The sequence below is a fragment of the Lepidochelys kempii genome, chromosome 9, assembly GCF_965140285.1.
Source record: "Lepidochelys kempii isolate rLepKem1 chromosome 9, rLepKem1.hap1, whole genome shotgun sequence".
NCBI classification, from domain to species: Eukaryota; Metazoa; Chordata; order Testudines; family Cheloniidae; genus Lepidochelys; species Lepidochelys kempii.
Window position 1 is genome coordinate 1786891 of NC_136388.1, and position 26594 is coordinate 1813484.

Here is a 26594-nt window from a genome sequence, read left to right on the forward strand (position 1 = left end):
CTCAGAGAGGGTGTTAGGCAGCAGCTGTGAGCCGTGCACTCCCCCTTCCAGAGCCTGATACCAGCTGGACAGTGCCAGGGCAACATGATCTGGATCGCCCTATCCCACTCGTCGGACGAAGCACCACTGAAACTCTCCCGCCTGGACGCAGGGCTGCTGGTGCAAAGGCTCGCACGGGCAGGGGAGCGTGAGTCCTGACTTGCTCAGCGCTGAGTGAGTGGAGGCAGAGTTTGAAGCAGCTTGTGCTGGGTTGCTGTTGCACTGACGGGAAGGGGTCCAAGGGCTATCACACCCCAGGGCTATCAAACCCCAGGCAACACACATCACGGCTAAGAGAGGAGAAGCTGTCGTAAGGCTGGGGAAGGAGAAGGGCCCTGCTGCTTGCTTTGCCAGCTGGCCACACTACGAGCAAAGACCCCTTTTGTGTTACAGGAGAAGAGTATTTGCAACCTCGCTCTTGGTGTAAATACAGCCTCCCCCACCCCATAGCAGGCTTGGTCACCAGGGAAACACCCAGCTCCTCTCCCCAGGAATGTACAGCCTGGCTTGAGAAGGCATTGTCCTCAGGGAAGAGCCATTAGCCCACCTAAGTGGGGCGGTTATTTACTCTCCTGTCAGGCCTCATGGCTGTCTCGGTGCCTCCCTTTGTGTGCATTGTGCAGCGATAGAAGATGTGTACAGAGGTGCTGTTTGCCATTTGGGACCGCAGCGTTTCCTCTCCTCCAAGCGCTGGTGAGTGGCAGCTTCTCTCTCTTTCCTCCCAGGATCCTCCTGCTCCCTCGTAGGTTTGCAGTGCCTCCCGGCTGCCAGAGCTGCCTGAAGGGTCTTCCCTCTAGCTTGCTTGTGTTTGGGAATTGCCAGGCCCTGCTTGCAGGATCCCAGAAGATTCAGGGCTCATTGCCTGTGCTCTGTGTGCTTCTTGGCCAGACTCCCCTTCCCAGCTCCAGCTCCCCAGGGGTCGGGTGTGGTGTGGGGGGAGTCAGGCTGACTGGGGCTTAGATCCAGTCCAGCCAAAGGGGCCCCAACAAGCCAATAAACTGACCTACTCATGACATGTCTAGCTCCCTTCCCTGTCAGCGCTCCAGGGGCCAGATCTGTGAATTCATGGATGCTGCCTTCATCCAACTCGGGGTGTGGTGACCCCTTCTCATCCAAATTCTAGGGTACATTGCCAAGAAGGGCAGGCTGCATAGACCCTTCTAGACTTGACCGTGGCACCGTTTAAGCTGCAAACCGGCCTCTCTCTCGAGCCATTTGCTCCTGCAGTCTGTCTACATGGCACGGTGTACACTGGCTCAATTCACCTGCAGCTGCTTCTGAACAAGTGCATTTGTGCACCCATGCCAACAGGCCCTGCCAAGCCCACCAGAACAGCTGCGTGGCCGCACCGGTATGATGCCCACATCTTGTTTCATTGCTGTAAGAGACACAAAACTGGCAATGAAGAGAAAATAGTGAATGGCATCTTGTGGGAAAATTACAGAGTTTACTGCAGAAAATGAGGATTGTCAGCAGTATGCTGAAAGATTGGGCCACTATATTCTGGCAAACGAGGTTAGAGATGAGGAAAACCAGAAAGCAATATTTCTCAGTGACTGTGGCAGTAAATCGTACTGCCTTTTAAGGAGTTTGTTACAGGAGAGAAACGTTTAGAAGAACTGAACCGCAAAGGATGTTAACTGAGCACTATACTGCATAGCCCAGCATTACTGTGGAACATTTTAAGCTTCATAATTGGTCATGACTCGTGAGAAACCAAATAAATCTATCCCTGTAAAATATAAAAGCCAAAAGGACAAAAAGCAAAACAAAAAACTTACCAGTCTTAGTGATCTGAGGAAAAAGGCAAAATTTGTCAGGCAGAGATTGGATGAAAGAACTAAAATGGAATTGGGAAGAAATATTTAAAGTAGAACAGGGTTGTGATGTTATTGACTTGAACTGGGACCATATAGAACATTGTTGCAACCAAGGCCCTATGGTGGCACCAAATCTTGTATAAAGGGGGTCAAATGAGGTGTCTAGGACAGGGTTGTGGTTTGCTGGTTGTGATTGTGCTGTGTGTGTGTGTGTGTCGTTTTTGTAGTTGAAGTTATGAATGTTGGCTCTGTACTGTCTCAAGCTTGTGCTGTGCTTCAGGGGGACACCCCAGACAGGTTGGGGTCAGCTCTGCCTAGCCTGCTGGGTGGCCCATTAAGGACCATCAGCGACACAAGTGACCCACTGAGAGAAGGCAGACACGCCTGGGGACTCAGCCAGGCATACAGGGACCTGCCTATGGACAGAACTCTGAGGTGTTTCCAGGCCATGGGGTGGGCAGCTTGTCTTTGGGACAAAGAAAGCAGAGACCACACGGCAAGAGACTATAAATAGCTGCTGCAGCTCCTCCATCTTGTTTTCAATTCTGCTTCTGCCCTCTGGAGGGACTTCGCTACCCTAAACGGCCCCCTCAAGGATTGAACTCACAACCCTGGGTTTAGCAGGCCAATGCTCAAACCACTGAGCTATCCCTCCCACACAAATTGACCTGAGTCTGGGGCTTGATCCTTTGGGATCAAGAGAACCTTTTTTCTTTTACTGGGGTATTGGTTTTCATAACCCTTTGTCCGCATAACGAGTGGCACTGGTGGAGATACTGGGAAACTGGAGTGTCTAAGGGAATTGCTTGTGTGACTTGTGGTTAGCCAGTGGGGTGAGAGCAAAGTCTGCTCTGTTTGGCTGGTTTGGTTTGCCTTAGAGGTGGAAAAACCCCAGCCTTGGGCTGTAACTGCCCTGCTTTAAGCAATGTGTCCTAAATTGGCACTCTTAGTTGGGTCCCACCAGAACCAGCATTGTTACAAGGGTAAAATACTCACACTCCAGGAAGTTCAAGATGTTCATCCCACAATTTTCCAAGAAGCATTAGGGACCATGGAGGAGGTAACAGCCAGGGTTTATATTCAGGATGGGGGCCAGTCAAAACATTTTAAAGCAAGACTAGTTCTTTATGTTCTCAGATTTAAAAAAATCCAGACTGAGTGGGACAGGTTGGAATAGCAGGGCATCATTTCACCAGTGCAGTTTTTGGAATGGGCTACCCCTGTAGTACCAGTGGTTAAACCCAACAAAACCAGCCGCATCTATGGGGATTATAAAGGAACAGTTAATCAAGTCTCTAAACTAGACACTTACCCCATTCTGCGCACAGAAGACTTGCTTATCTTGCAGTGCTAGGTAGAAGTCAAAAATTCAGAAAACTGGACTTGTCTCAGGTGTACCACAGATGAGACTGGAGGATGAGGGTAAGAAATTCACCACTGGGAACACCCTCAAGGGTTTGTATCAATGCAATAGATTGCCATACGGAGTACTGTCAGCCCCTGGGATTTTCCAGGGTGCCATGGGAAGTTTTTTGAAAAGTGTTAGGGGTTGTAGTGAGGATTGAGGTTATTCTCATCAGCGGCAGAAGTGACCCTGAACATCTTTCAACCTCGGAAAAGGTTCTTAAAAGATCAGAAGTGGTGGGACTTCACTTGAAACAAAATAACTGCTTTTTTATGAGCCCAGAAGCGATGTCCCTGGGGTCCAGGATAGAGCAGGAGGGAGTTCACCCTATGGCTGACAAGGTCACAGCAATTGAACAAGTGCCAGTAGGTCAGAATACCAGTGAGCTAAAAGCTGGCATATGTATGTTAAATTACTATTGCAGATTTCTTCCAAAAGTTTCAGCCCTTTTAGAGCCTTTACCCCACCTTTTGAGGAATGAGACGCCTTCACACTGGGAAAGAAAGCAGAGAAAGCGCTCCAGGAGTCTAAAAAGCTACTCAGATCCTCCGATCGCCTTGTTCCTTTTGACCTGGGCAAAGAATTAATCCTATCCTGCAAATGGCGCAGGGGCAGTTTCATGGCATAAAATGAAAGATTTTAGAGAGAGACCAATTGGCTATGTCTCCCAGACCCTGAATGAAGCTGAATGGGTTACTCCCAGCTAGAGAGAGAAAGCCTTGCTATTGTTTTTGGAATAAAAATTTCCACCAGTACCTCTATGGGAAATCTTTTACCATTTTGGCAAATCACAGACCACTGGTGGGACTCTTCAGTGAAAATCAGAGGAGCCGATCATGACAGCTGCCCGACTACAGCGTTGGGCTTTGACATGAGCTGCCTATACAATAGTTTATAGTAGTGCCAACAGCGATGCCCTCAGTCAGTTACTGTTAGTAGAACCAGCTGGTTCTATGGAGAGATTTTGCTGCTCCTGGAACACCCACAGACCAGACCCAGGAAAGGCTTTCCAGGCCAGAAAACGGTCTAGACAGGGTCCTGTCTTCTCCCAGGTAATGCAGCACACATTGCACAGATGGCCAATCAGAGTAAGGGAAAAGAATTTCAACCATTTAGGACCACGAGTACGGAACGAAATATAGAGAATGAATGTGTACCGTGGGGCACAGGCACTGTGATTCCCCCACAAGGATGAGATCAAGCCTGACCGAAGGACGTGACGCACACCCTGGCATTTCACGCATGAAATCTGTGGCTGGGAGCTGAGTATGGTGGTCGGATGAGGACTTAGACAAAGTCGTGAAGGATGTCACTGATGTCAGGGCTATCAGCAGACCCCTGCACGGCACCCTTCATCCCTGGGAATGTCCAGGCCACACGTGGTTCTGAATATATATCGATTTTGCAGGCCTATACGCAGGGAAGACGTTTTTAGTTATAGTGGATCCTCATTCTAAATGGTTAGACGTGCACGTGATGACCTCAACAACAGCCTTGGTTACCTGTGAGAAGCTCGGACAGTCCTTTCCCACACATGGATTACCAGTCGTACTTGTACCCCCAGTTTTCACCAGTCTGAAGTTGAAAGATTTTCTGAGAAGAAATAGGATTAAATATATTCAGACTTCGCATCCAGCTTCAAATGGTCTAGCACGGTGTTTCTCAATCTCTTTGATACCAGAGACCAGCTTGCTGCCTTCCTAAACTGGCTGCTCATTGAGAAACACCGACTAGCAGAAAGAGGGGCTCCAACTTTCAAAGAAGAAATGAAGAAGATGATGAATAGGAGCTTGGAAACAAAGCTGTCTTGATTTCTTTTGACGTCACAAACCACGCCTCAGAATAATGGGGGTGAGCCTGGACCAGCTGTTGATGGGAAAAAGGATAAAAACTAATTTGGATTTAATTCATCACAGCATGGAGGGGGCGGTTTAAGGAAAACAGGCTGATCAAACAAACATGAGTATCATGCTGAAGATAGAGAGTTGGGTTTGAAGGATCAAGTCTATACCAAAAATGTTAACATGGATTCTGGGTACTATCCTAGAATAAACTGGATCTTTGTCTTTTCAAATATGTTTAAGTGATGGTCAAGGGGTACGACGACATCTGGATCAGGGTCCGCTTATGGAGTGACATGCCTGACCCTGAGCTTTTGGGTGAGGAATACTGCTAGAAGCAAAGGCCAGTAGGGGATGAAGAATTGCCCAGAATGCCCAAGTCGGGGGTATCTACCGAATCGCCAAACTCAGAGACTGGGGGAAGAGTTTCCCCAACACCTGAGGTTTCATCAGCAGCCGAGGAGGGCTGCAATCCAGCAAGAGAAAGAAGTGCCTAGGTTATTTAAAGGAGCAGATTCAGGCCGTCAATTAAGAGAGGAGGGATGTAGTAAAGTGGTTATTAAAGGGTTAACCAAGTGACTCAGAGTATTATGGGCCGGGGTCCTGCTTCACTTTTTGACCTTTCTTCCTGTTTGAGTTGGGGGGCGGGGGTGGGGAGGAAGGTGCTGAGTAGGTAGTCCCAACAGTCATTCAGCACGTCCCATAGCCTGCAGTAACTGTATGTAGACAGTGGGTTATTGTACCCACTGGGGGGCCCTATACCTGCCCCGTGCTGTGTAGTGTCATGTGGCTGGTAGTTTGCAGACCCAGGGTTTACTCCAATGACTGGTTCTGTCCTTGCTGAGGATCCCTGTATAGGAATGTCGCTACACCTCTCTCGCACTGCAGCAAGGGCTAGCAGCAGGCAACGTCTTCCTCCCCGGTCACTTCTCTCCCTCCCTGCCGCACCTGTCCCTCCAGGGGGTGTACCAGTCCTCTGGGAGGCAGCCACCTGGCCAGTGAGAAGGGCAGGGTAGGGGCAGGACTTGCTTGTCCACTGAGTGAACGCATACTTTCCTGGTGTGACTCCTGCTGACGTCTCTAGCAGGTGTCCCGCATCCCAGAGACGTCTCTTCCCCAGCTGTCCGACTGTGGTGGCAGCCCTGGGCAAGCCCAAGTCTGTGCTGGGTTGGCTTAGAGGCACTGTGAGGGCCTGATACAGAGAGGTGCGGCGCTCCCACAATTTCCATTGATCTTAGTGGGAGTCGTGGGTGCTCAGCATCTCTCAGAGAATGGACCTTTCCTTGGGGAACAAGAACGGCCAGACTTCGACCAGTACTTACTACAAAAAGTCCCGGAAGGGAGATAAAACTTCCTGCTTCAGGGCTTTCAAGGATCTCCAGCTATTGGGAGCTAGGTGCAGACTTCCCTGGGCAGTGTAGAAGGATTAGGGCCTACCCTGTAGTGGCCTCCTCCGCCCAGCCCTGGCTTTGCGCTAGGTTACTCACCCCCCAGGTGAGTCACTCACCCCGCAGGTTAATTCTGTCCGAGCTCTCTCAAGGAGTCCCGCCCCGGGGAGCAGTTACCAGCAGGGTTAGTTCTTTCATTCAAGCCTTCTTAACGAACACAATCAAAACCTTGCAGCTTCATAGAATCATAGAATATCAGGGTTGGAAGGGACCTCAGGAGGTCATCTAGTCCAACCCCCTGCTCGAAGCAGGACCAATCCCCAATTAAATCATCCCAGCCAGGGCTTTGTCAAGCCTGACCTTAAAAACTTCTAAGGAAGGAGATTCAACCACCTCCCTAGGTAACGCATTCCAGTGTTTCACCACCCTCCTAGTGAAAAAGTTTTTCCTAATATCCAACCTAAACCTCCCCCACTGCAACTTGAGACCATTACTCCTTGTCCTGCCCTCTTCTACCACTGAGAATAGTCTAGAACCATCCTCTCTGGAACCACCTCTCAGGTAGTTGAAAGCAGCTATCAAATCCCCCCTCATTCTTCTCTTCTGCAGACTTCTTCCCTCCAAAGCCTGTGCAGGCCGAGCAATCCCTTCCCCAGATCTGCCCCGCACCCCCGTAACTCCAGGAACGCTCACAGCCCCGTCAGTAAAGGACTCCACACGGTCTCCCCTTCTGTCCATTTGGTTTCTTAAACCATTCCTGGGAGCGACTGTTGATACTCACCCCTTCTTGTCAACTGCTGGGAATAGGCCACATCCACCTTGACTGCGTTGGCCTCGTTAGCACTGACCCCCCACTCGGTAAGGCAACTCCCATCTTTTCATGTGCTGTGTATCTATACCTGCCCTTCTGTATTTTCCACTCCATGCATCCAATGAAGTAGGTTCTAGCCCACGAAAGCTTATGCCCAAATAAATGTGTTCATCTCTAAGGAGCCACAAGGACTCCTCATTGTTTTTGCTAATACAGACTAACATGGCTACCCCTCGGAAACCTGATTCCTCTCCACAGTAGCTCCAGTAGCCGTCCATGGGGAGCACAGCACCTGGCCCCTCAGCTTTCGGGAGGGTGTTGCAATTCCTCCCTCCATTTCCTGCTGCCCTCTTTTATAGGGGTCAGCTAATTAAGTTCCAGATCTTTCTCAGGTGTGGGGAGGGGGAGCTAATCCGCTAGCCAGCCAGCTGCAGACCTTTGACCCCCCAGAAGAATGGTATCCCTTATACCGTCACAGGCAGGTTGTCTCATAATGCCTGTTTCTGGGGTTCTTGCACCTTCCTCTGAAGCAGCTGGTGCTGGCCACTGGGCTGGATGTCCCTGAGGTCTGATCGAGGCTGGCGTTTCCTGTGTACTGGGCTAGATGGACCATGGGCCTGACCCAGTATGGCCGTTCTTATGTACCTGTGTCAGTTCCTCAGCTTGCACCAGCTGCCTCGTTTTCCAGACTTCTCTCTCTCTAAGCAAGGCAGGGCCTAAGAACCTTTACAAATGGCTGGCACTTCAGGAGCCCTCTGATATAGCTAGCGATTAAACTTGCTTCACTGCGGCACAAGGAAATCCGAGAGCAATGTATCACTTCAAAGGGAATTCCCCCTCCTCATCACCGAGGTCTCAGGGAAAAATGGCCGTGTGTGCAGCTAAAGCACAGGCCTGGGCCCTGGAAACCTCACCTGTGTTCCCCGCTCTGCTACAGGCTTCCTGTCTCCCCTGGGGCAAGCCATTTGCCCAGGAATGCCGCCTGCTTGTGTTTGTGGTGGTTAGACCCAGAGAGGAGAAGGGGCCTGATCCATCTCCCATTGCAGCCAACAGGAATCTTTCCACTGAGTTAAAGTGGGTCCCTATAGACTCTGGCATTCGCAGACTGTGTCAGTGGAGTTGTCCTGGCTTATGCAAAAAAAGGTGTGTTCTTACCTGGAGTTAGCCCGCATCAGGTAGGAGCCCACCCTTGTTACTAGTGCAGACCAGGCCTGTGTCTGCTTCTTCATCTGCCCAGTGGAGATCATAGTGCTTACCGACGGGGCGCGGGGAGCTGTGTTCTACATGGTCTCGGGTTTTATGTACGGCCTTAGGCCCAGCTCCTGCGGAGGTCAATGAAAAGGCTCTCAACGAGGTCAGCACGGGTTGGGTCAGGCCCTTGAAGTGCTTTAATGGCTCCTGAAGGGCAAAGTAATATTATTTATTTTATTTTCTCTTTTCCATTGGAGGGAAGTGATAATGGACCCGTTTCAGAGCCAGCGTGAGGGGCCCAGCTCTAGCGACCTCACTCCTGTATGTACCTGGTTAGACCGATCAGATAACAAGGCCTGTCTGAGGTGACTCTGTCAGAAGCTGCAAAACCAAATCAAGCCAAGCACCCCTAGACCATGAGACTCCTCTCCCACCCAACCTGCTTCTCCCACCGCCACCTCCCTCAGCAGCAGTTCGGCTCCCGTGGAGCAGCACCACACTCGCCAGGCCTGCGAGCGTGCACAGTGCAGGCAGGGTGAGTCCGTGCTCTCCTCGCCAGGCCCTGCATCCCCCTTGGCTACAGCTACCCTTTGGGCGTTGGTTTCCCTGGCAGCTCGATCCCTCCCCGTCTCTGAGCTCCAGAGAGCCACCACTCCCTCTTTCCCATCCATTGCCCTCATTATAGATTTACTGGCTTGGTCACATGGTTGGAAGACCTGTCGCTGACAGAGCTGCTGGCCATTCACAGCAGAGGAGCCTGCTCCTGGTGTTCTGACTGTCTCAAGCAATGCACTAGCAGAGGAATATGGCTGTGTTTCTGGGCCAGCATGTCTCGGTGTTAGTGCCTGGAACACTGGGAATGTGCTGGGGGACGAGGGGGTAGGTTAGTGGGTACAGCAGGATTCAGCCTGCCGTCCACCTTGGAGAAGGCGCTCTGCCTTTCAGTAAGTTGCTCCTCAGGCATGTAGCGCACCGGGCTCATGGCCTTTGCTGTTCCCTGCCCCGCAGGGGGAGCTGGATGCTGGTGTAAAACATGGCATTGTCTCACAGGCAGTGTTGTGATCATGCAGTGAGTCTAATGTGATTTACATCTCGTATTCGACCTCTGACAACTTCAAAGCCCCTGAGCCCCAGTGAGTTGGGAACTGAGCGGAGAGACTCCGGCTGGAGAAACCGGGAATGGGCACAGATCACCCTGGAGCTTCCATTGTTGCTTCCCCTCATAGCCCCTGCTCGCAGTTCCGGGATAATCATCTCTCTCATTGTGCTGGAGGGAAAGCCCCAGTGCAAACACAGGGAGCCCGTCAATATTGGTTTTTAAGAAGACTCTTTTTTTTAACCGTGTCTGGAGGTTTATTCCTAAATCCCCTCAGGCTACTGAGACTTCCCTTGGGAAGGACAATCCTGGGAGTTTATACTAACGCCAGCCATTGATTGAAATTTCACGCCCACCTGTTTGCACACAAGATTTAATTTGGTTGATTCTTCATGCTCTTTTCCTGCTTAATCAACAACCTATTGAACTTAACATTAAAAGGGAGAGAGATGGAATTTCCTGAAAGGAACTAGAAAGTTCCAAATTGCAAAACAGTGAGAACAACTTTGAACTAATGACAATAAAGTGATTTCTCCGTTTGTATGAAATCAGGAAATAATATGCTACCCATTGACTTTGAATCGCCCTGCTAAAGAACACCTCTTTGATGTTAAAATATAGTTAATATAGGCCCTTTCATACTGACTGTCTGCCAGGTGCACTCTCTGTCTGTTTCTATGGCGCTGATCACTGTGGTCTCTGACAGCCAAAATGCTTTACAGCAGTCATAGAGGTTAAGGCCAGAAGAGATCATTAGATTGTCTAGTCTGACCTCCTAGATATCACAGCCCATCACATTTTGCCCAGCTACCCCTGTACTGAGCCCAGTAACTTGTGTTTGGCTCACACGTATCTTCCAGAAAGGCCTCCAGGTTTTGATCTGAAGACATCAGGAGTTGACAAATCCACCACTTGCCTTGGTAATTTGTTCCAGTGGTTCATCGCCGTTGGTACCGCCAGTGGCTGCACCTCAACACACTCGACAGTTCAAGAATGTAGCTGCTGGGTCAAATAACAAACGCCAGCAAAGGGAGAGGCACAGGCCAGGGCGGCAAGACGGGGAACCAACAGGCAGAGAAATATCCTGTTTTTACGTGAAGCATTTTGCAGTGATTAAAAAGCTCCAGGCCTCGCCTCGGAGAATGTACCGTCTGCAACAGACCACAGGGCAATGGAGCTCACAGCAGGGGAGGTGGAGAGGCAAAGGAGGGGTGCGTGTTACAACAACCAGAAATCATGGTATTGCAATTGGTTCTGGCACGCACTGAATGTGTTTGGGCACGTCTACACTAGAGCTGGAGGGGTCTGTCTACACTGGAGGGGGAGTTCTCAGCTTGAGCAGACCTACTTATGCTAGCTCTGATCCAGCTAGTATGCTGAAAATAGGAGCGAAGCCGTGGTGGCACAAGCCCTGGGATGAGTACAATCCGGTCTGAAACCTTAGGTGTGTACCTGGGCGTGGCAAGCCCCTCCCTTTGCTCTGCTGCTGTTTTTAGCACACGAGCTGGATCAGAGCTAGTACCAGTATGTCTCCTGGAGCTGGAAAGTACACCCCTTCCCCAGTGTGGCTGCACCCTGGGAGCCAAAGCCATGGAAGGGCAAGTGGGGAGGGGCAGCTCGCGGTGGGGAGCAAGGGGAAAGGAGTGAGGGTTTACGGGAGGAGGTGCAGGAGGGAGAGTGAGGTGCACAGGCTCCTGGGGAAGGAAGCAGCCTGGTGTGAAGGGGAGCCTGAGGAGGAGACGGGCAGGAGCAGCAAGGTGGGACAAGCACAGGTGGCGAGGCAGGGGTCAGACCCCTGACCAGGAGGAAAAGGGGTTTGAAGCTGATCGGGAGGCAGGGAAGGGAGGAGGTGCATAGGGCGGCAGGATTGGGGGATGCAGGAGGGATTGAAATGGGGGAAGGCGTGGAGGGAGCAGGAGTCCAGGGGAGAGAGAACCAGGGTGCTGGCAGTGGGAATGGTTGTGGGAACCATCTGGGGCGGGGAGCCTGGATGGGAGGAGAGAAGCAGGTGAGTGTGCGTTCAGGTATGTGCTGTGAGGAAGCAGTGCCCACTGGGGAGAGCACTCGCCTCCCAGCGCGCGCTGTGCTTACAGAGATCAGCAGGCAGAAAGTGGCCTGGCAACAGAGGGGTTCAGAGATGGCTTGTACCTGCTGTGTTTCCTGACAGGGACTGTGAGAGACCATGAGGCCAGGTGCTCGCTTTCCTTGGCTGTCACTCCCTCCAGCTCAGGGGCCAGCTTAGGCACATGCCTCTAAAACGCTGCAGCACTGCATGATTGGAACATGGTGCCGGCTAGAGCTGAGAGGATGGTGGTTGTTGAAGAGGGCAGGCTACAGCACTTCAGAGCCCTGAGGCACGTCACAGGGGGGTGTGTGTGTGCAGCATCTGTGGGGTTTGTCAGGTGTGGGTCAGGGCCATTCCTCCCTCCTTGTTGACTGGCCCCCCCGCCCAAAGGGAAGCTCCAGCACTTGACGCATTTAACACTGGGCTGGCCAAAGCTCTGGAAACTGGTCTGTAGGGCTCAGTCCTGCCTTGGTCTCTGGGGCATGGACTAGATGGGACCTAATGGATCTCTTGCCATCCCTCGAGCCCGTGAGTGATGGTTGGGTGCAGCTTATGAATTCGGTTTGGTAGTGTGTATCTGCGTCAGACTTGGACTCCATTTGGGCCGTGGGCCTTGCTGCCTTTGCTGCTGCCCTGGTGCCTCCCCGCTGGGTTGGAATTCCAAGGGTAGGGGCATGAGGCTAGCAACAGAGGGTCGTTACATCGGGATGGCACTCTGTTCACATAGGAGCACCTGGGGCAGAGTTGGCTGCCACTCAGAAGAGCCAGTCTGCCCTGGTGGGCTGGTAACTAGGTAACGGATCATCTGGTGAGGGACTGGGCTCTCCTGATGAGGCTGATCCGGGGGCACCTGACAGAGGGGGCTGGAGGTTTTACAAAAGAAGGCCTCTCAGCTGCCATCTTAGAGAGAGAGAGAGGGAGGAGAGAGCAGAGACTGCATGTTCTGGAGGAGAAGCTGTGTGCAAGAGAAAAGGGGGTCCTGGGTGCCTTGCAGGGGCTTGGCCCAAGCCCAGAGAATGCTCCAGCGAGGTGAGAACCTGAGTCAGAGAGATGCGTACAGGTGTGTTTATTATTGTGTCTAGCTCTGTGCATTGCTCAAGCTAAGTGATGAACAGCAGTGTGTAGAGTCCTGTGCATCCTCTGTGTGTCTGCCTGTTGCCTTCACTAGCTCATGCTTTTGAAGAGTTAAACTGTGAGCCCAGAGCATCCGCATGGTTGTAGTTCTGGGAGAAGTTTAAGCTATGGGGAGTCCAGGATCCCCCTCCGGAGGCTTAAAGCACACAGGGCTCAGACAGGTGGGACCCAAACACAACAGTCTAGTGAGTGTCAAGCAGAGCACAGTCTGCCAGCGCTGTGTGTGTGTTTGACTCAATGTAGCCTGGCATCTCACCAGCTTCTGCCTTATAATTAACCAACATTGCATTAGCGGCCGATCCTGTGTGGTTCTCACACCACCAACGCCATTACTGAACTTGCTTCTGCTGCAGTCAGTGAAAAAAAATCCCATTGCCTTCAGAGTGGGATCAGGGCCCAAGCCGATGGGAGGGGAGGAAGTTCTGTATTTCATAGGACCAGTTCTGTGTAAGAGAGCTAGACTCCGGGCACGTGGCATTGCTGGAGGGAGAGTTATTTTGTGGCATCTTTATACAATTCTGAGTAATTAAAGAATATCTACAAGGCAAGGTCTTCAGGGAGAGGAATTATTTAAGCTCAGTACCAATGTGGACACAAGAACAAATGGATATAAACTGGCCATCGGGAAGTTTAGACTTGAAATTAGACTAAGGTTTCTAACCATCAGAGGAGTGAAGTTCTGGAATAGCCTTCCAAGGGAAGCAGTGGGGGTAAAAGACCTATCTGGCTTCAAGATTAAACTCGATAAATTTATGGAGGAGATGGTATGATGGGATAACATGATTTTGGCAATTAATTGATCTTTGAATATTCATGGTAAATAGGCCCAATGGCCTGTGATGGGATGTTAGATGGGGTGGGATCTGAGTTACTACAGAGAATTTTTTCCTGCGTATCTGGCTGGTGAATCTTGCCCATATGCTCAGGGTTCAGCTGATCGCCATATTTGGGGTCGAGAAGGAATTTTCTTCCAGGGCAGATTGGAAGAGGCCCTGGAGGTTTTTCGCCTTCCTCTGCAGCATGGGGCATGGGTCACTTGCTGGAGGATTCTCTGCACCTTGAAGTCTTTAAACCATGATTTGAGGACTTCAATAGCTCAGACATAGGTGAGAGGTTTATCGCAGGAGTGGGTGAGTGAGATTCCGTGGCCTGCGTTGTGCAGGAGGTCAGACTAGATGATCATAATGGTCCCTTCTGACCTTAGTATCTATGAATCTGTGAATTGTTTATTGAAATATTTAAAAATACAAGTACAAACTATGGTCTGATACACAGTGTCTATCTAATCTACCCTGGTCTAATGACCTAGAGCCTACATTCCAAATCTGATTCCCTAACTGGAACTCTTTATATCAAGCTGAACTTCATAGACCAGATTTTTAAAGGAGCTTCTGCCCACTCTCTTTTTTAAATGTGGGTGTGAACCACACCCAAAGACTTTGCACTTGGATCCACTATTTTTGCAGGTGCAGTTTGCACTCAGAAGAAGGGAAGCCGTCCTTCCAAAAACGGCTCCTGCATCTCTGTAATGGGTCAAAATCCCAAACCCAAGCAATCCTGAATCTGCCAGGTCGAAACCACCATTTCCCATCTATTGGCTCAATGAACTTGGGGGGGGTGTGTGTGTGATTGTTTTGGTTTGCAGAGAACAGTCATGTGTATTTAATATGTGATGTCCCTTCTGTCTGTAGTGCTGACTTATTAATTGCCAGACAATGAGCAATGGAACCCAGATGTTCCCGTTTGGTGGCCTCCCATCCTTCGTAAAGACTGTACCATGTGAGAAAAAGACAAGAGGAAGTGCCTTTTAAAATGTTTGCATTGCTGCGCACTTTACTTCCCTCGCCACAGACAGGCTTAGAGTCTCTCTCAAACGCTGGGCCCCCTCGTCACCCACATCTGAACTTGCAGCGTGGGGCACCAGCAAAGAAGTTCAGGCCAATGGGCTGGATGTGGGGAGAAGTCAGAAGAGAAGAGAGGCAGAAGAGGGCATTTCTTTCTCTCTCGGAGGGTGTATTAACCCCAGGGTTTTCCAGGCACTGCTCCCACTCTGCCAGGCTCAGGAACTCACATCCGTGGCAGTGCAACATGAATACACTTGCAGTTCTAAGCGTTACCCTTAGGTGGCGACTCCACCGCAGTCTGGTGCAGCCCGTGAGATTTAGGAACCTTCTGTAAGGATAATCCTTTGTATTTTGCAGCTTCTCTCCTGGGGAAACTCAGAGCACTTCACAAACATTAAGTAACGAATACCTTAATCGTCATGCAATGCCTCTGTGAGGCAGGTGAGAGCTATACCCATTTCTAAGGTTAGTTAAATGGATACTAGAAAGTGGCTTGACCAAGGCCACACGGGAACTCAGTGGCAGAGCTAGGAATAGAATCCAAGAGTTCCCTGCTCTGACCATTAGACAACACTGCCTCTTGTAATACTACACAACAGAGGGCTGGACTGGTGACTTTGTTTCCTTCCTGATCTTTAGTGATTGGACCCCACTGCTCTGGAATGCTCCAGGAGCCCTCAGAGGAACCGGTATTTGCCTGACCCAAGAGTATGTTGGGCTGCATGGAAGGTGAGTCACTAGCTTACTCACAGGTTTCACATTTGAAAAAAAAGAATCCATTATTTCAATAACCAGCAAATGAAATCTTGGCTTCCATGATCTCCCAAAAGTGTCAGCACTGCCGACCAATGATGGATGTAATTAAGACTTTAATAACATGTGCTAAGCTTCTGTGCTGCCTTCAGATAATTCCCCAGAGACTGTATACAGTCGATTGCATATGTCCCCACTAAGCGCATGAAATCGACCGAGCGCTGCTGAATTCCACCTAAACTCCTAGCTCCCAAACAAGAGGCTGACCTGGGGGACTCTGTCATTTTTTAATTACTATCATTGCTAAATAAAAAGTAACTTTGTAACAGGCACAGGTTTACCGGGAAGTCACTCGGCTCCTGACTCTTCCCTTTGGCCAGGGGCTAAAGAACCATGTTTAAACCATGTGGTTTTAAAAGCGACAGCAGAAAGGGTGGTGTTAAGGGGCTGGCCTGGCGTTTAGGGGTCAATTCCCTGCTCTGCCACAGACTTTCTGTGTGACCTGTTCCTATTTGCAGTGTTCACGCCTCTAACCGTTATTAATTATTTCTTCATTATCCAGGTATCACCAGGACAAGCTTTACTGGAGACTACCACAGGTTAGTCTGTGGGATGGCTTTATTGTTAGTAATAGGGGGGTTGTAATGGCTTGGGTTGCTGTGCGATCGGTTTTAAAGACATGTTGAGAACAGAGCGCATAAGGATTTGACCAACAAATAACCTCTTGTAAGGTTTCCACTTCACGTTTTTAAACAGGAAAGGAATATGATATCGATGCTCTTCGAATTATGATCTGATAAGTTCTCCTGGCAAGTTGTCACATTAGCTGTTACTGTCTTTCTCTGACATTAAAATTTGAAACCTTTCTACACCATGGATTTAATCCTGAGACTCGCCCCCTGGGACGATGTCACCATTCGTTATTTCGTCCCTGCATCTCCTCTCAGCGGGTTTTCTCATAGATTCCTAGGACTCCATTTCACCCCGTGCATGTCACGTGGCTGAGCTGGGATTTCCCAGTGGCCCGTAGTTTGGGGGAGATGCTCTGGGGCTGGCTCAGTTGTCCGGCAGTATCTTGGAGAGTTTTGTGATCTAAGCACCACGGTGTTGGGAAAGTCGCTCTGACTGCAGGCTCCTAACATGGCGCCTATGTACTGCAGGGCCGTTACCAAGCACCAGACTGGTTCACAGGAACTAGAGTCCTGATGAGACCCTGCAAGGGGCACCAGGATTCCAAAGGAGCTGAGATTCACTAGGACCAACCCGATCGTCAGTGGCTGCGGCCTGGTTATCGGGCACGGCGTGATGCTCAGGAATCGGGAGGGGCCTGCACTTTCAGGCTGAGTGCCCACAGTCTCTGGGCCCCCACAGTGATTCCTCAGTCCCTTGTAGGGGGCAGGGTGGGATGTCTTGCTCATAACCTAGCAGATCCTGTGAGCCCAGTGGAGATAGAGACCCATCTGGGCAGCGACCTTGCTCCTCCACGTTGGCTACCAGCCCCTCAGGACCCCTACAGATCCATGGCAGCAGGGAGCTCCCTCATGCTGACAAGGTCACAGAGGGGTCTCTGCACAGCCTGGGGAAGGCGGGTATGATGCTATGGCAGTGTCACTCCCCGGCAGAAATCCACTGGGTTTTCATCTCCACTTGCAGCACGGCCAGCAGAGTCCATTGCTGGGGCTTGTCCTGTGGTTTGGTTCCTACTGCTCAGTCAGCTGAGGCCCACGTACCGGACAGAGGCATACAGCGAGGGAGAACAAAGTCCTGGAGCAGGTCAGAGGGACAGGCCTGCCCCACTGACACTGGACTTTGCACGAGTAGTGGGGCTGGCTGAATGTCCCTTGGCTGCTGGTTGCCGGCCTGGTGTGTGTGTGTGGGCAGGGGTGCGTGCACTAGGGTGTGTGCACGTCTCCTTCTCCGATGTCTTGGCTGCAGGCTCGATGAGCAAAACCCAGCTGCCTTCTGGCTGGGGAGCATCCACTGTGGAAATCGAGGAGGAGCTGACAATCCCTAAGGATTGGCTGCACATACAGCCAAGCAAGAGCTGCTGGCTCCCAGCCTAATTCACTGCAAATGTTCTTCAAATGTGGTTCTAATTTGTACCTCCCTCCCCTCCCTTGGCTCTGGGAGAGGGCTGCAGTCGCCAGTGTGCTGTCAGACTGCAGGGCGGCCTCACATTTCAGCTGACGGGGGATGGTGTGTGGACCAGGACCAATAAATCCTCAGTGCTCACACAGCTCAAACCGGTGACCTGGGGGCCATCTCCAGACAGGAAATGACAGCTCCTACTGCATGCTGCTTGTTACCAGAAGGACAGGGCACCTCTAAGCATGTGTCCTGATTTGAACATCCACAGGGCCCAAGCCTGTGAGACTTTGAGCCCCCTCAACTCTTATCAGCTCCCTTGAGCGTATCAGGGCCTTTCATGGTAAACTCTTTGTGGCAGGCTGTAAAGATCCTAGTGGACTGCTGGTGCTATTCAAATAATGGCCAGCTCTAATTCTAGCTCAGACATGAGGCATACTCTTCCCATGATTTTGTCCTTTATTTGCATGACTAGTACGGTGAACACAGGACTGGGAGCCAGGAGCTGCAGAGTTCTTATTGTGCTTAATTGCTCTGTGCCTCAGTTTCCCCTCCTGTAAAATGGGACTGAAGACCTCTAACCACTTTGCATTATGCCAGTCGGGCACAGCCCGTTCTGCCTCCCATAGCTCCCAGGCAGGTTGGTGGGTGGAGGCTGCACCTTCCTGGGTGCAGCTGATTCTCCTTCCCCTGCTGTGTGTCGAGCTAGCCACGCTGGCCGGTTCAATGGGGGGCTGAGGCTGGAACCCTTTCCCTGCCTGCTCTCTGCTCCCTTTGGGGCACTGTGCGCCCCCAGGCGAGCAGGGCTGGGGCAGCCCCTGCATTCCCTGGAGCCCGATGCTAGCTTATGGCATACTAGTGGGGAGGGGGGTTCCTGATCCCTCTCACTACACTGATCCAGGCAGGATGTGCCCTGAATGGACCCAGGCCAGGCAGGGCATTCTTCTCATCCCCATTTCAGAGATGGGAAAACCAAGGCGCATAGAGGGGCATGATGTACCCAAGCGAATCAGTGCCAAAGCTGGGATGCAGCCTGCTCTGGTGACTGGTTTCAGCCAGGGCCTCGAGGCACTACCATCATGTAACTAATAGTCTCTTGCATCCCAGTCCTGAGCTCTAAGCACTTCCAGCCCCCGTTTCCGTCCACCTGGCCTTGGCTAAATGTAAGTATTGCACCGTGTTCACTGTTAAAGCTCAGCAGACTTGTCTGAGGTGGCGTCATGAATTAGTGTCCCCTGTGCTTCAGAGCGCCTGGCCTGCAACGTGCTGCTTCTCTGTGCTCTGGGGCAGGAGGGGTGTGTGTCAGGGACAAGCAAACAGCACAGAGGCCTCTTGAATACTCTGACCATGATCTAGGTGACTCAAAGGGATGTAGCGTGAGATAATTGAATAATGGTGATATATGGGGGGAGAATTCAGGGTCCGTGTCCCTTGTGCTCACGCCCTACACGTGTGGAGGCAGGCTACCTATTTACAGCTCACTAGGCAGCAAGGTAAAAGATGGCGCTGAACTGGCAGAAGGCTGCTTCTTGTTTTGCAAACATACTCTCTTCTCCTGCGCCGGTGCAGTGTTTTGATTCTGCATTTAAAGGAGTGAAAAATCATTTCCACTGGGTGGACTGGCTATCTATCTATCTAAAGCACAGTTTGTGAGGCTGTGCCATGAGACAATGCAGACTGTCACAATAACGGGGGAGATACAGGGTTGCAATGTATGTGATGACACCTGACTCCTTAATTCACACAGCCAAATGCACAAGGTGTTGTGGTTTGCTGCTTTCTGTGATCTTTAGCAGCAAGGTTGGGCAGAGTAACTCAGATAGAATAGAGCCTCCCCCTTTCTGCAGAACTATTCAAACCAAAATCTTAGATTAGACCTATCTGGGGAGCTGGAGAAGTCTGGGGAGCTTTTCCCCAGTGTGGTCTGCGTAGCGCTGGGTGGCTTGGGACCTAGCTACCCCTGAAGCAGAAAGCTGGAGTCAGCTGGACCGCTCAGCTCTGAACAGCTCGCGGTGTTGGGGCAGAGGCAGTGAGTGCCTTTGTCGAGGGACTTCTCCTGCACTGTTATCCTGAAGGTGCTGATGTCCCAAGTTGGGTGGTTTGAATTGGCTGAGCGGCCGCTCCCTGGTTTGTGCTTCGGTCAGAGTGGCTAAGCTTCCAGCTGGAAGGTGTTGAAACTGGAGTCCAGGGGCTGTAATGGGCACATGAGATGAACACACTTGGGCACCCCCTTTGCACACTTGTGTTGAGGTCTGTGCTCCAGGAGAGACGCTTCTCACGCTATTTCCAACCCAACTGGAAGCAGCAAGAGCCAGATCTCTGGTGCGGTTTCTAGCCCAGATTTGCTGTCTCAGGAGGTTCGGATACAGAGTCAAGCCTTGTCCAAGTGAACTGACCCGAGCAGATGATCACAGGTTTTGGGGTGCAGGTAACCACTGCCTGAGGGGCCCTGGGCTTCAGAGGGCCCTACAAATAAATTTTCATTTAAAACACAAAATAGCAGCCTGTAGCCTTTTTGCCTTGAGAGCACCTTGGAAATGGCAGCCCACGTAAGCCCACCGCTGGCCCCGCCTGCTCGCAGCAGGGATTTGCCTGTGGCTCACAAGCCAAGTGCTCGGACACGAGGGTCTGCCCCTGGTATAAACACCTGGGTGGCTAGATCGAGATGGCGACGCCCAGGGAGCCAGCCACCTCACCCAGGGCTGGCCTTAGGAGCGGATGGACCCGGCTACCGGATCTGGGGGGACTCCAGATGAATTTGCAGCTGCAGGAGCTTCGGCCAAAGATGCTGAGGATGCCACGTTCTCCCGGCCCACGGGCTGCGTGGCCTCCGACCACCAGCAAGGGTGGCCCAGCAGCGTGCCTCAGTCCAGGCAACAGGCAAAGCGCAGAGCAGGGAGGATGGGGCTCCTGTGCTCTGATCTCCTCCGACAAGAGACTGCCGCACACGCGTCACTCGCTACCTGAGGCTTGTCAGGGAGAGGGCCGGGGCGGCTCCAGCCTCTTCCTGCTGGGGAGGCTGAGGTGGGCTCAACCGAAAATCGGGGGGGAGCTGTGCCCCCCCCTTGCCACAAGGCCCCGTGTCTCTCTGTGGTCCCGCTCCCTGCTCCTCCTCAGTTAAGTGCTGGCCCCTCCTCCTTCCCTGAGGCCCTGCCCCCTGGGCAGGTCGGAGCTGGAGCTGGGCAATATGGGGCGGCTGCTGGGCTGGCTGGTGCCGTGGTGCGGGCGGCTGCGGCTGCGGCTCTCCCATCTCCTCCTTTCGCTGCTGCTGGTGCCCGGGGCCGCAGTTGCTCCTCAGTTCCCCATTGCCCTTCGATGGCTCACAGCCCATAAGAGCTGCCCAGGCCGGGGGACCCGGCTCTGGGGCTGGCAGAGCGCTCAGGGAGCAGTGACCGCGGGGCTGGGGCCCAGGAGCCAGGGCCAGAGGGAGTCCGTTCAGGCTGCTGGGGGAACCGGTGCCCCCCGGCGGGTGGGGACACAGGCTAGGGGCCGCCTGTAGCAGCGGAGAAGCAATGTTTGTCCTTTGCTCTGGGAGAGGTGGCTGTAAGGGGGCTAAGGCAAATTTTGGTGTGGCTACACTCCTGGAAAGGGGATGATCTTCCCTATCTCTGCCAGTGTCCATTGTGACAACCGGTGCTTATCTGTAAGGTTCTGTGTATGTGTTAGCCTTCACCAGGATCCCTCTAATGAACCCAGCTCCTCTGGACAACTGTCATTTAACGAACGGTTTGGCCACTACTCGGGTCCCCTCCTGCCATTCCACGGGGGGTCAGAGCCCCTTCCTCCCAGTGCTGCTGCAGCTGCATGCCCACTGTGTGAGATAGGGTGTCACAGAGACTCACAACGGGGGACCAAAGCACTAAGAACTGCCCAGGAATCCTTGAACAAAAAAACCCCCATCACCCGATGTCTGAGCACCTGGCTTGTGAGCTGTAGGGCCTAGCAGTGGGTTTACATGGCTTGGGGCTCTCAAGGCAACAGGACTAAGATGGAATATGATAGAGGCCTATAAAATCATGACTGGTGTGGAGAAAGTAAATAAGGAAGAGTTATTTACTCCTTCTCATAACACAAGAACTAGGGGTCACCCAATGAAATTAATAGGCAACAGGTTTAAAACAAACAAAGGGAAGTATTTCTTCACATAACACACAGTCAATCTGTGGAACTCCTTGCCAGAGGATGTTGTGAAGGCCAAGACTATAACAGGGTTCAAAAAAGAACTAGATAAGTTCATGGAGGATAGGTCCATCAAAGGCTATTAGCCAGGATGGGCAGGGATGGTGTCCCTAGCCTCTGTTTGCCAGAAGCTGGAAATGGGCGACAGGGGATGGATCACTTGATGATTCCCTGTTCTGTTCCTTCCCTCTGGGGCACCTGGCATTGGCCACTGTCAGAAGATAATGGGCTAAATGGACCTTTGGTCTGACCCAGTATGGCTGTTCTTATGGTCTTATGACTACACACTTTTGTTTAACCTTTTAGGAGGAATACCAGTGTCTGCTTGAACAGGGGCAGGTCCATGTGGGACAGGATCATGTGAGTGCTCAAGCTAAGGGATGATTGTGCCATAGGCTGGAGGCCATCACGATCTGTGAGCCTGATCCTGCATCCATGGAAGGCCATGGGCGTTTGGCACTCTGGCACTGGGAGCAGGTCCCATTGTGGAGGTGTATATTTCGACAAACACCCTCGTCTGTGCACGGGCAATAACAGAAGGAAGGAGCAGTGTCACTGACCATTATGCTAATGTACTTCCCCACAATCCTGGGGCACAGTGGGGTTTCTCTGATCCAGCCTTTGTGTTCAGTTAAATAGGGACATTAATATTTTATATTGACACAAGCTTTTCCCTCTGAGGATCTCTATGTGCTTTGGGACCATTAATTAACCCCCCTTATAACACAGACAAGCACCATTATGCCTATTTTAAACATGACTGAGGCACGGAGCAGTTCCAGGAGTTGCTCACGGTCACTCAGGGGATGTGAGGGAGAGTACACTGGGGTCCTGGGTCTCCTCACCCATTCCTCCCACGAGGCACCACTCCGTCATACTCAGCTGTTGACACTGCTAATGCTTTGCCCCTCTGTGTTCATGCAACTTGAACGTAGTCGTGCCTCTCGTTCGTTTTTAATCTTCAAAAAATAAAATACTTGACCCACAGTGCACAGTTTCAGCCGCTCTCACATTGTTTTATGGCTGGGTTAGAAATGCCTGAATAGCTGAGTTCTGAATGGAAACCCTGACGCAAAGTCAGCTCTCATGGTATTGAAATAAAATTGCCTCAGACGAATACAATTCTTCTCCAGTTTCAGGAGGGTCAGGCTCAATGGGCCAGGAGTCTCCAAGAGCGAGTGCAGCCTGGGTGAGCCAGCACCTGCAATAACATCTTTCAAGTCAGTGTGCTGATGGCAGATAATGCAGGACCGGAAAAGGAAATGAGGAGTAAAGGAGCTGGGAGTAGCAAAGTGGAAGGGAAAACTCAGCAAGAGGACTGAATTCCCTCCCCACTGACCTGGCTAGAAGGGGATTTTGTTAATGATTATTTTGCCAAGTAATTTTAGAGGAGGAACTCCCCCTGCAACATATCCTGTGTATGTGATTAACTATTGGAGGCTCACTGCTGTCTGTGGGGTGAGGGTGCTGGGTTTTTTGGCACTAAAGATCCCTTCATACCGGGCAAATCCAGAACCTGGTGATTACATTCTACCTGACTAAAATTCCCCATACAGTTTCAATTGGATACAGGAATCTACTTGACTTCCCTGTCCTAAATTATTGCATATTATTGTTGTGTGCTATTAGCAGACACCACATTCCACTTTACAGGTGGCTGCATTTCAATAGTGGGCGATGCAATCCTACTTTCCCAGTATTGTGTTTGTAAATAGTTGGTCCAAAACTGCAATCTTGCTACCAAAGGCAAAGTAATTTCAGGGAGTTCTGGATTCCTTTGTAACCCTTCTTGTCCCTCCAGTTTGGCCTCTGACAGATTGCTTGGATCCAGAGTCAAAAGAGAGAGATACATTTTCCATTTCTGGTTGAGATGCTGCCATAATCTCTCAAGAACAGCTGATTGATCCACTAAAATGTCTCCCATTTGGGGATGAGATCTCCAAACAACTTGTGACATTTCAGCACTATCCAAACTACAGGCATGATCTGGTCTGTGGCCTGCAGCTTAGCCTGAATCTGAACCATATGCAGACTTCAACAACTTGGCCCATTTTATCATCAGAGTGCATTGAGATCCAAACGGCAGTACTGAAAGGCAGAATGTTAACTGTCTCTGTAGCTGTACTTGGTGGAAACTGTAGAAGGAGGTAAACCCTGTGGCCACAGACATAGAGAGTTAATTGGTTCATCTGTCCATTTCTGGAAGGCAAATTGACGGGTTTGGACTGGACCCTAGAGAGAACTTACCCTATTGGAGGAGTCCCCCTCCAGTGACAGGGGGTCACTGTGTGTTCATCTCATGTGTGTTCATGTAGCCAAAACTCACAATGGGAACCTCACAATCTTATAGGCAAGATCTCCAGCAGGTGACACAAAGCCAGGTAAGTGCCTGTCAAGTGTTCGGATGCCTCTATCTCTGTGTTAGGCCAAACCAAACACACAGAGGTGAAGGCCAGTTTTGGGACAGTTTGGATTTTGATCAAAACTCAGCATGTGGTAAATGTGCCTTGCAGTTACATGTGCTAATTGTATGTGTTAATGTCACTTTGATTGGGAGAGAGCAGGAAAGGAAGAAATACAGTTACAACAGACTGAAAACCATCTTTTCTTTAAATAAACCACTGATCTGGTGCAGCTCTGCTGGGATTGTCCTAGTGAGAGAACAAGACCCTGGGTACAAGGAAACACGGGGCTTGTCCTTTTAAGATCAGAAGGGTTTTTTAATTGACTTTAGCTCTGGTACACTAAGGAAAACATACAGAAGGGTAATTAAAGTGTAAGAGCAATGCTGGGTTTACCTTTAATGGCTTGCAGCTGCAAATATTTTTCTGTCTTCCCTGGCCCACTTGTAAGACGTCTGGTTGTATTTCTCATCCTGACCAATTAGGTTCCCATGTGTGCTGCAGGAGTGAAAATATAGAAAGTGAATAATCCTTCAGTTCTGCTCCTCATCTCAAAAGTCTTTGAACCTCTCAGTTCGATGGCTCTGTTCCATTAGAAAACATGTTGGTTCTTAGTTCTGCCCCCCTCCCACCACTCCCCTGCCCCGTCCCTTGTTTAAAAATGATCTTAACCTTTAGCAAAGGTGCCTGGGCACCACCATTCATCTTCAAACCCTTCTGGTCAAAGCTGAGGGCTTCCCTTTTCTTTCGCTTAGTTTCACAACAGGTTTCCCTTTTTGATGCTGGTTTTCTGCCAACATTTCCATGCTGAAATCAAAAGGGACCATCCATTAATAGAAGGCATCTGTAACAAGCACACTATTGTTATGTTTCTTTCAAGGTGCCCTGTTTTTTTAGTAAACTGGTAGTGACGTGTAACCTCCAAAATGGGGAAAGGGGGAAATCAGTGGCTAAAATCCTAGCGGAGTAGACTCTACAGTAGTAGGGGAGTGTGTGTGATAGGGATGCTTTCGGTGCCAGGGTGACTCAGGGGGTAACCAGTAGCCTACGGTTCTTAGGACGGGGTGCCAGGGGTCTGCTGTGACATGAGGGTATGGTCACCTTTGAGTTCCTCTCTTTCGGGCCGCTGCCCCCTTGTTTGGTCCTCACAGGGATGTGTGAGGGCCCCAGGGAGGGTCCACCCACAGACACAAGGAGCCACCCCCTCAACACAAAAGAGGAGAGGGCTGTGGAACACCAAGGACTAGCTCATTCTGGGGAACCAAGAACGCAAACGTGTGTGGGGGGGTGCAGCTCATGTGATCCAAAGCCGGGATCTAGAGCCGTGGGGAAGGACTGACATCCCCACTGAACCCCAGGGCAATCCCAGCACAGGCAGCTGCTGCAGCCTCTTCGCCACACAGCCCATGAGTATGCGTCTGTCCTGAGCCACAGAGCCCACCCCTAAGGTGTGTGGGCATGGGGCAGTCTGCGAGCTCCCCTCAGGTCCCAGCCTTTGTGTGCGTAGGTCAGGATTGTGTCTGGCTTGGCTGGCGAGGGAGAAAACTCCTTGGGAAAGGAGTGAGGCACTGCACGCTCCTGCACTGAGCAAGAGGAGCTCCAGCCTGGGAGCGCAGCACTGCCCATCCCAACACAGGGCTCTGCCGGGGCACCATCAGCCCTCGCCTGGCCAGCCCCCAGGAACTTGCCAGCGTTGTTCATCTCTGCGGGCAGCGGGGCCTGGGCATGTGGCCAGCCCAGAGAAATGGGCTCCTGCTTCAGCAGCCGGGGGCTTCCCATTCCCATTTACTGCCACCTCCATATTAAGGTCCCCTGGGAGCCATGTGCTTCCCTGCCCACCTGCTGCAGGTTTAGGGGATGCCACTGCTGAAGTAGCCAGGCTCCGCCACAGGGCACAAAAGGAAGCAGACAACAGAGAGAAGAGCTGCTAGGGCCTCCCCTTGTTTGGAGGAGGTATAGGCGGCATCTCTGGCTAGGGCATCTCTGAGCCACATGTCTAGGGCTGGAGGGCAGCTTCTGGCCTATGTCAGGAGAATGACGGGCACAGGAGTCCCTCTGAGCAGTAGCAGGCAGCTCTCCAGCCGGTGGGGCAAGCATGGGGAGGACACCGGGAGGGGGAGGTGTGTGCTGAGCTAAGCTCAATGCTGGACCGTTAATTGAAACATTCCTGGCGTAGCTGTGTGTGTAAATGGGCCAGAGATTCCACCCTGAGACTAGGAGACTGCACAGGGGTCATGGGGTGGAATTTGGCACAAACAGTGGGTCTGATTCTGCTCTTATTTATCCCCGGTGTGAAGCAGGAGCAGCTCTGCTGAAGTCAGCAAAGTTGCACTGTTGTAAAATCTGCAGGAGCAAGAATCGGGCCCAAGGGTTAATTTCTGCTGGTGGGGTTAAATCCCAGCAGGTATCAGCGACGGGCCCAGACCGTGCCACTGGCTCTGAGCTCTGAGTCCAAATGTGACGACGTGAGTTTCAATCTACAGCAGGCTGGAGAATGCCCTGAGTTTGGAGAGAGTCCAGATTCACATTCAGATCTGAACA

General features: G+C 51.4%; 1 protein-coding gene across 1 annotated transcript in view; it reads left to right on the plus strand.

Annotated features, from left to right (window-relative positions):
• The first annotated feature begins 573 nt into the window (after nt 1–573).
• LOC144930850 (uncharacterized) overlaps nt 574–26594 on the plus strand; it is a 52693-nt gene continuing 26672 nt past the window's right edge. The window contains exons 1-3 of the mRNA XM_078854310.1: nt 574–732; nt 15274–15363; nt 15950–15986. Coding sequence (XP_078710436.1) covers nt 15345–15363; nt 15950–15986 — 56 coding nt within the window. The 5' untranslated portion in view covers nt 574–732; nt 15274–15344. The remainder of the gene's footprint in view (nt 733–15273; nt 15364–15949; nt 15987–26594) is intronic.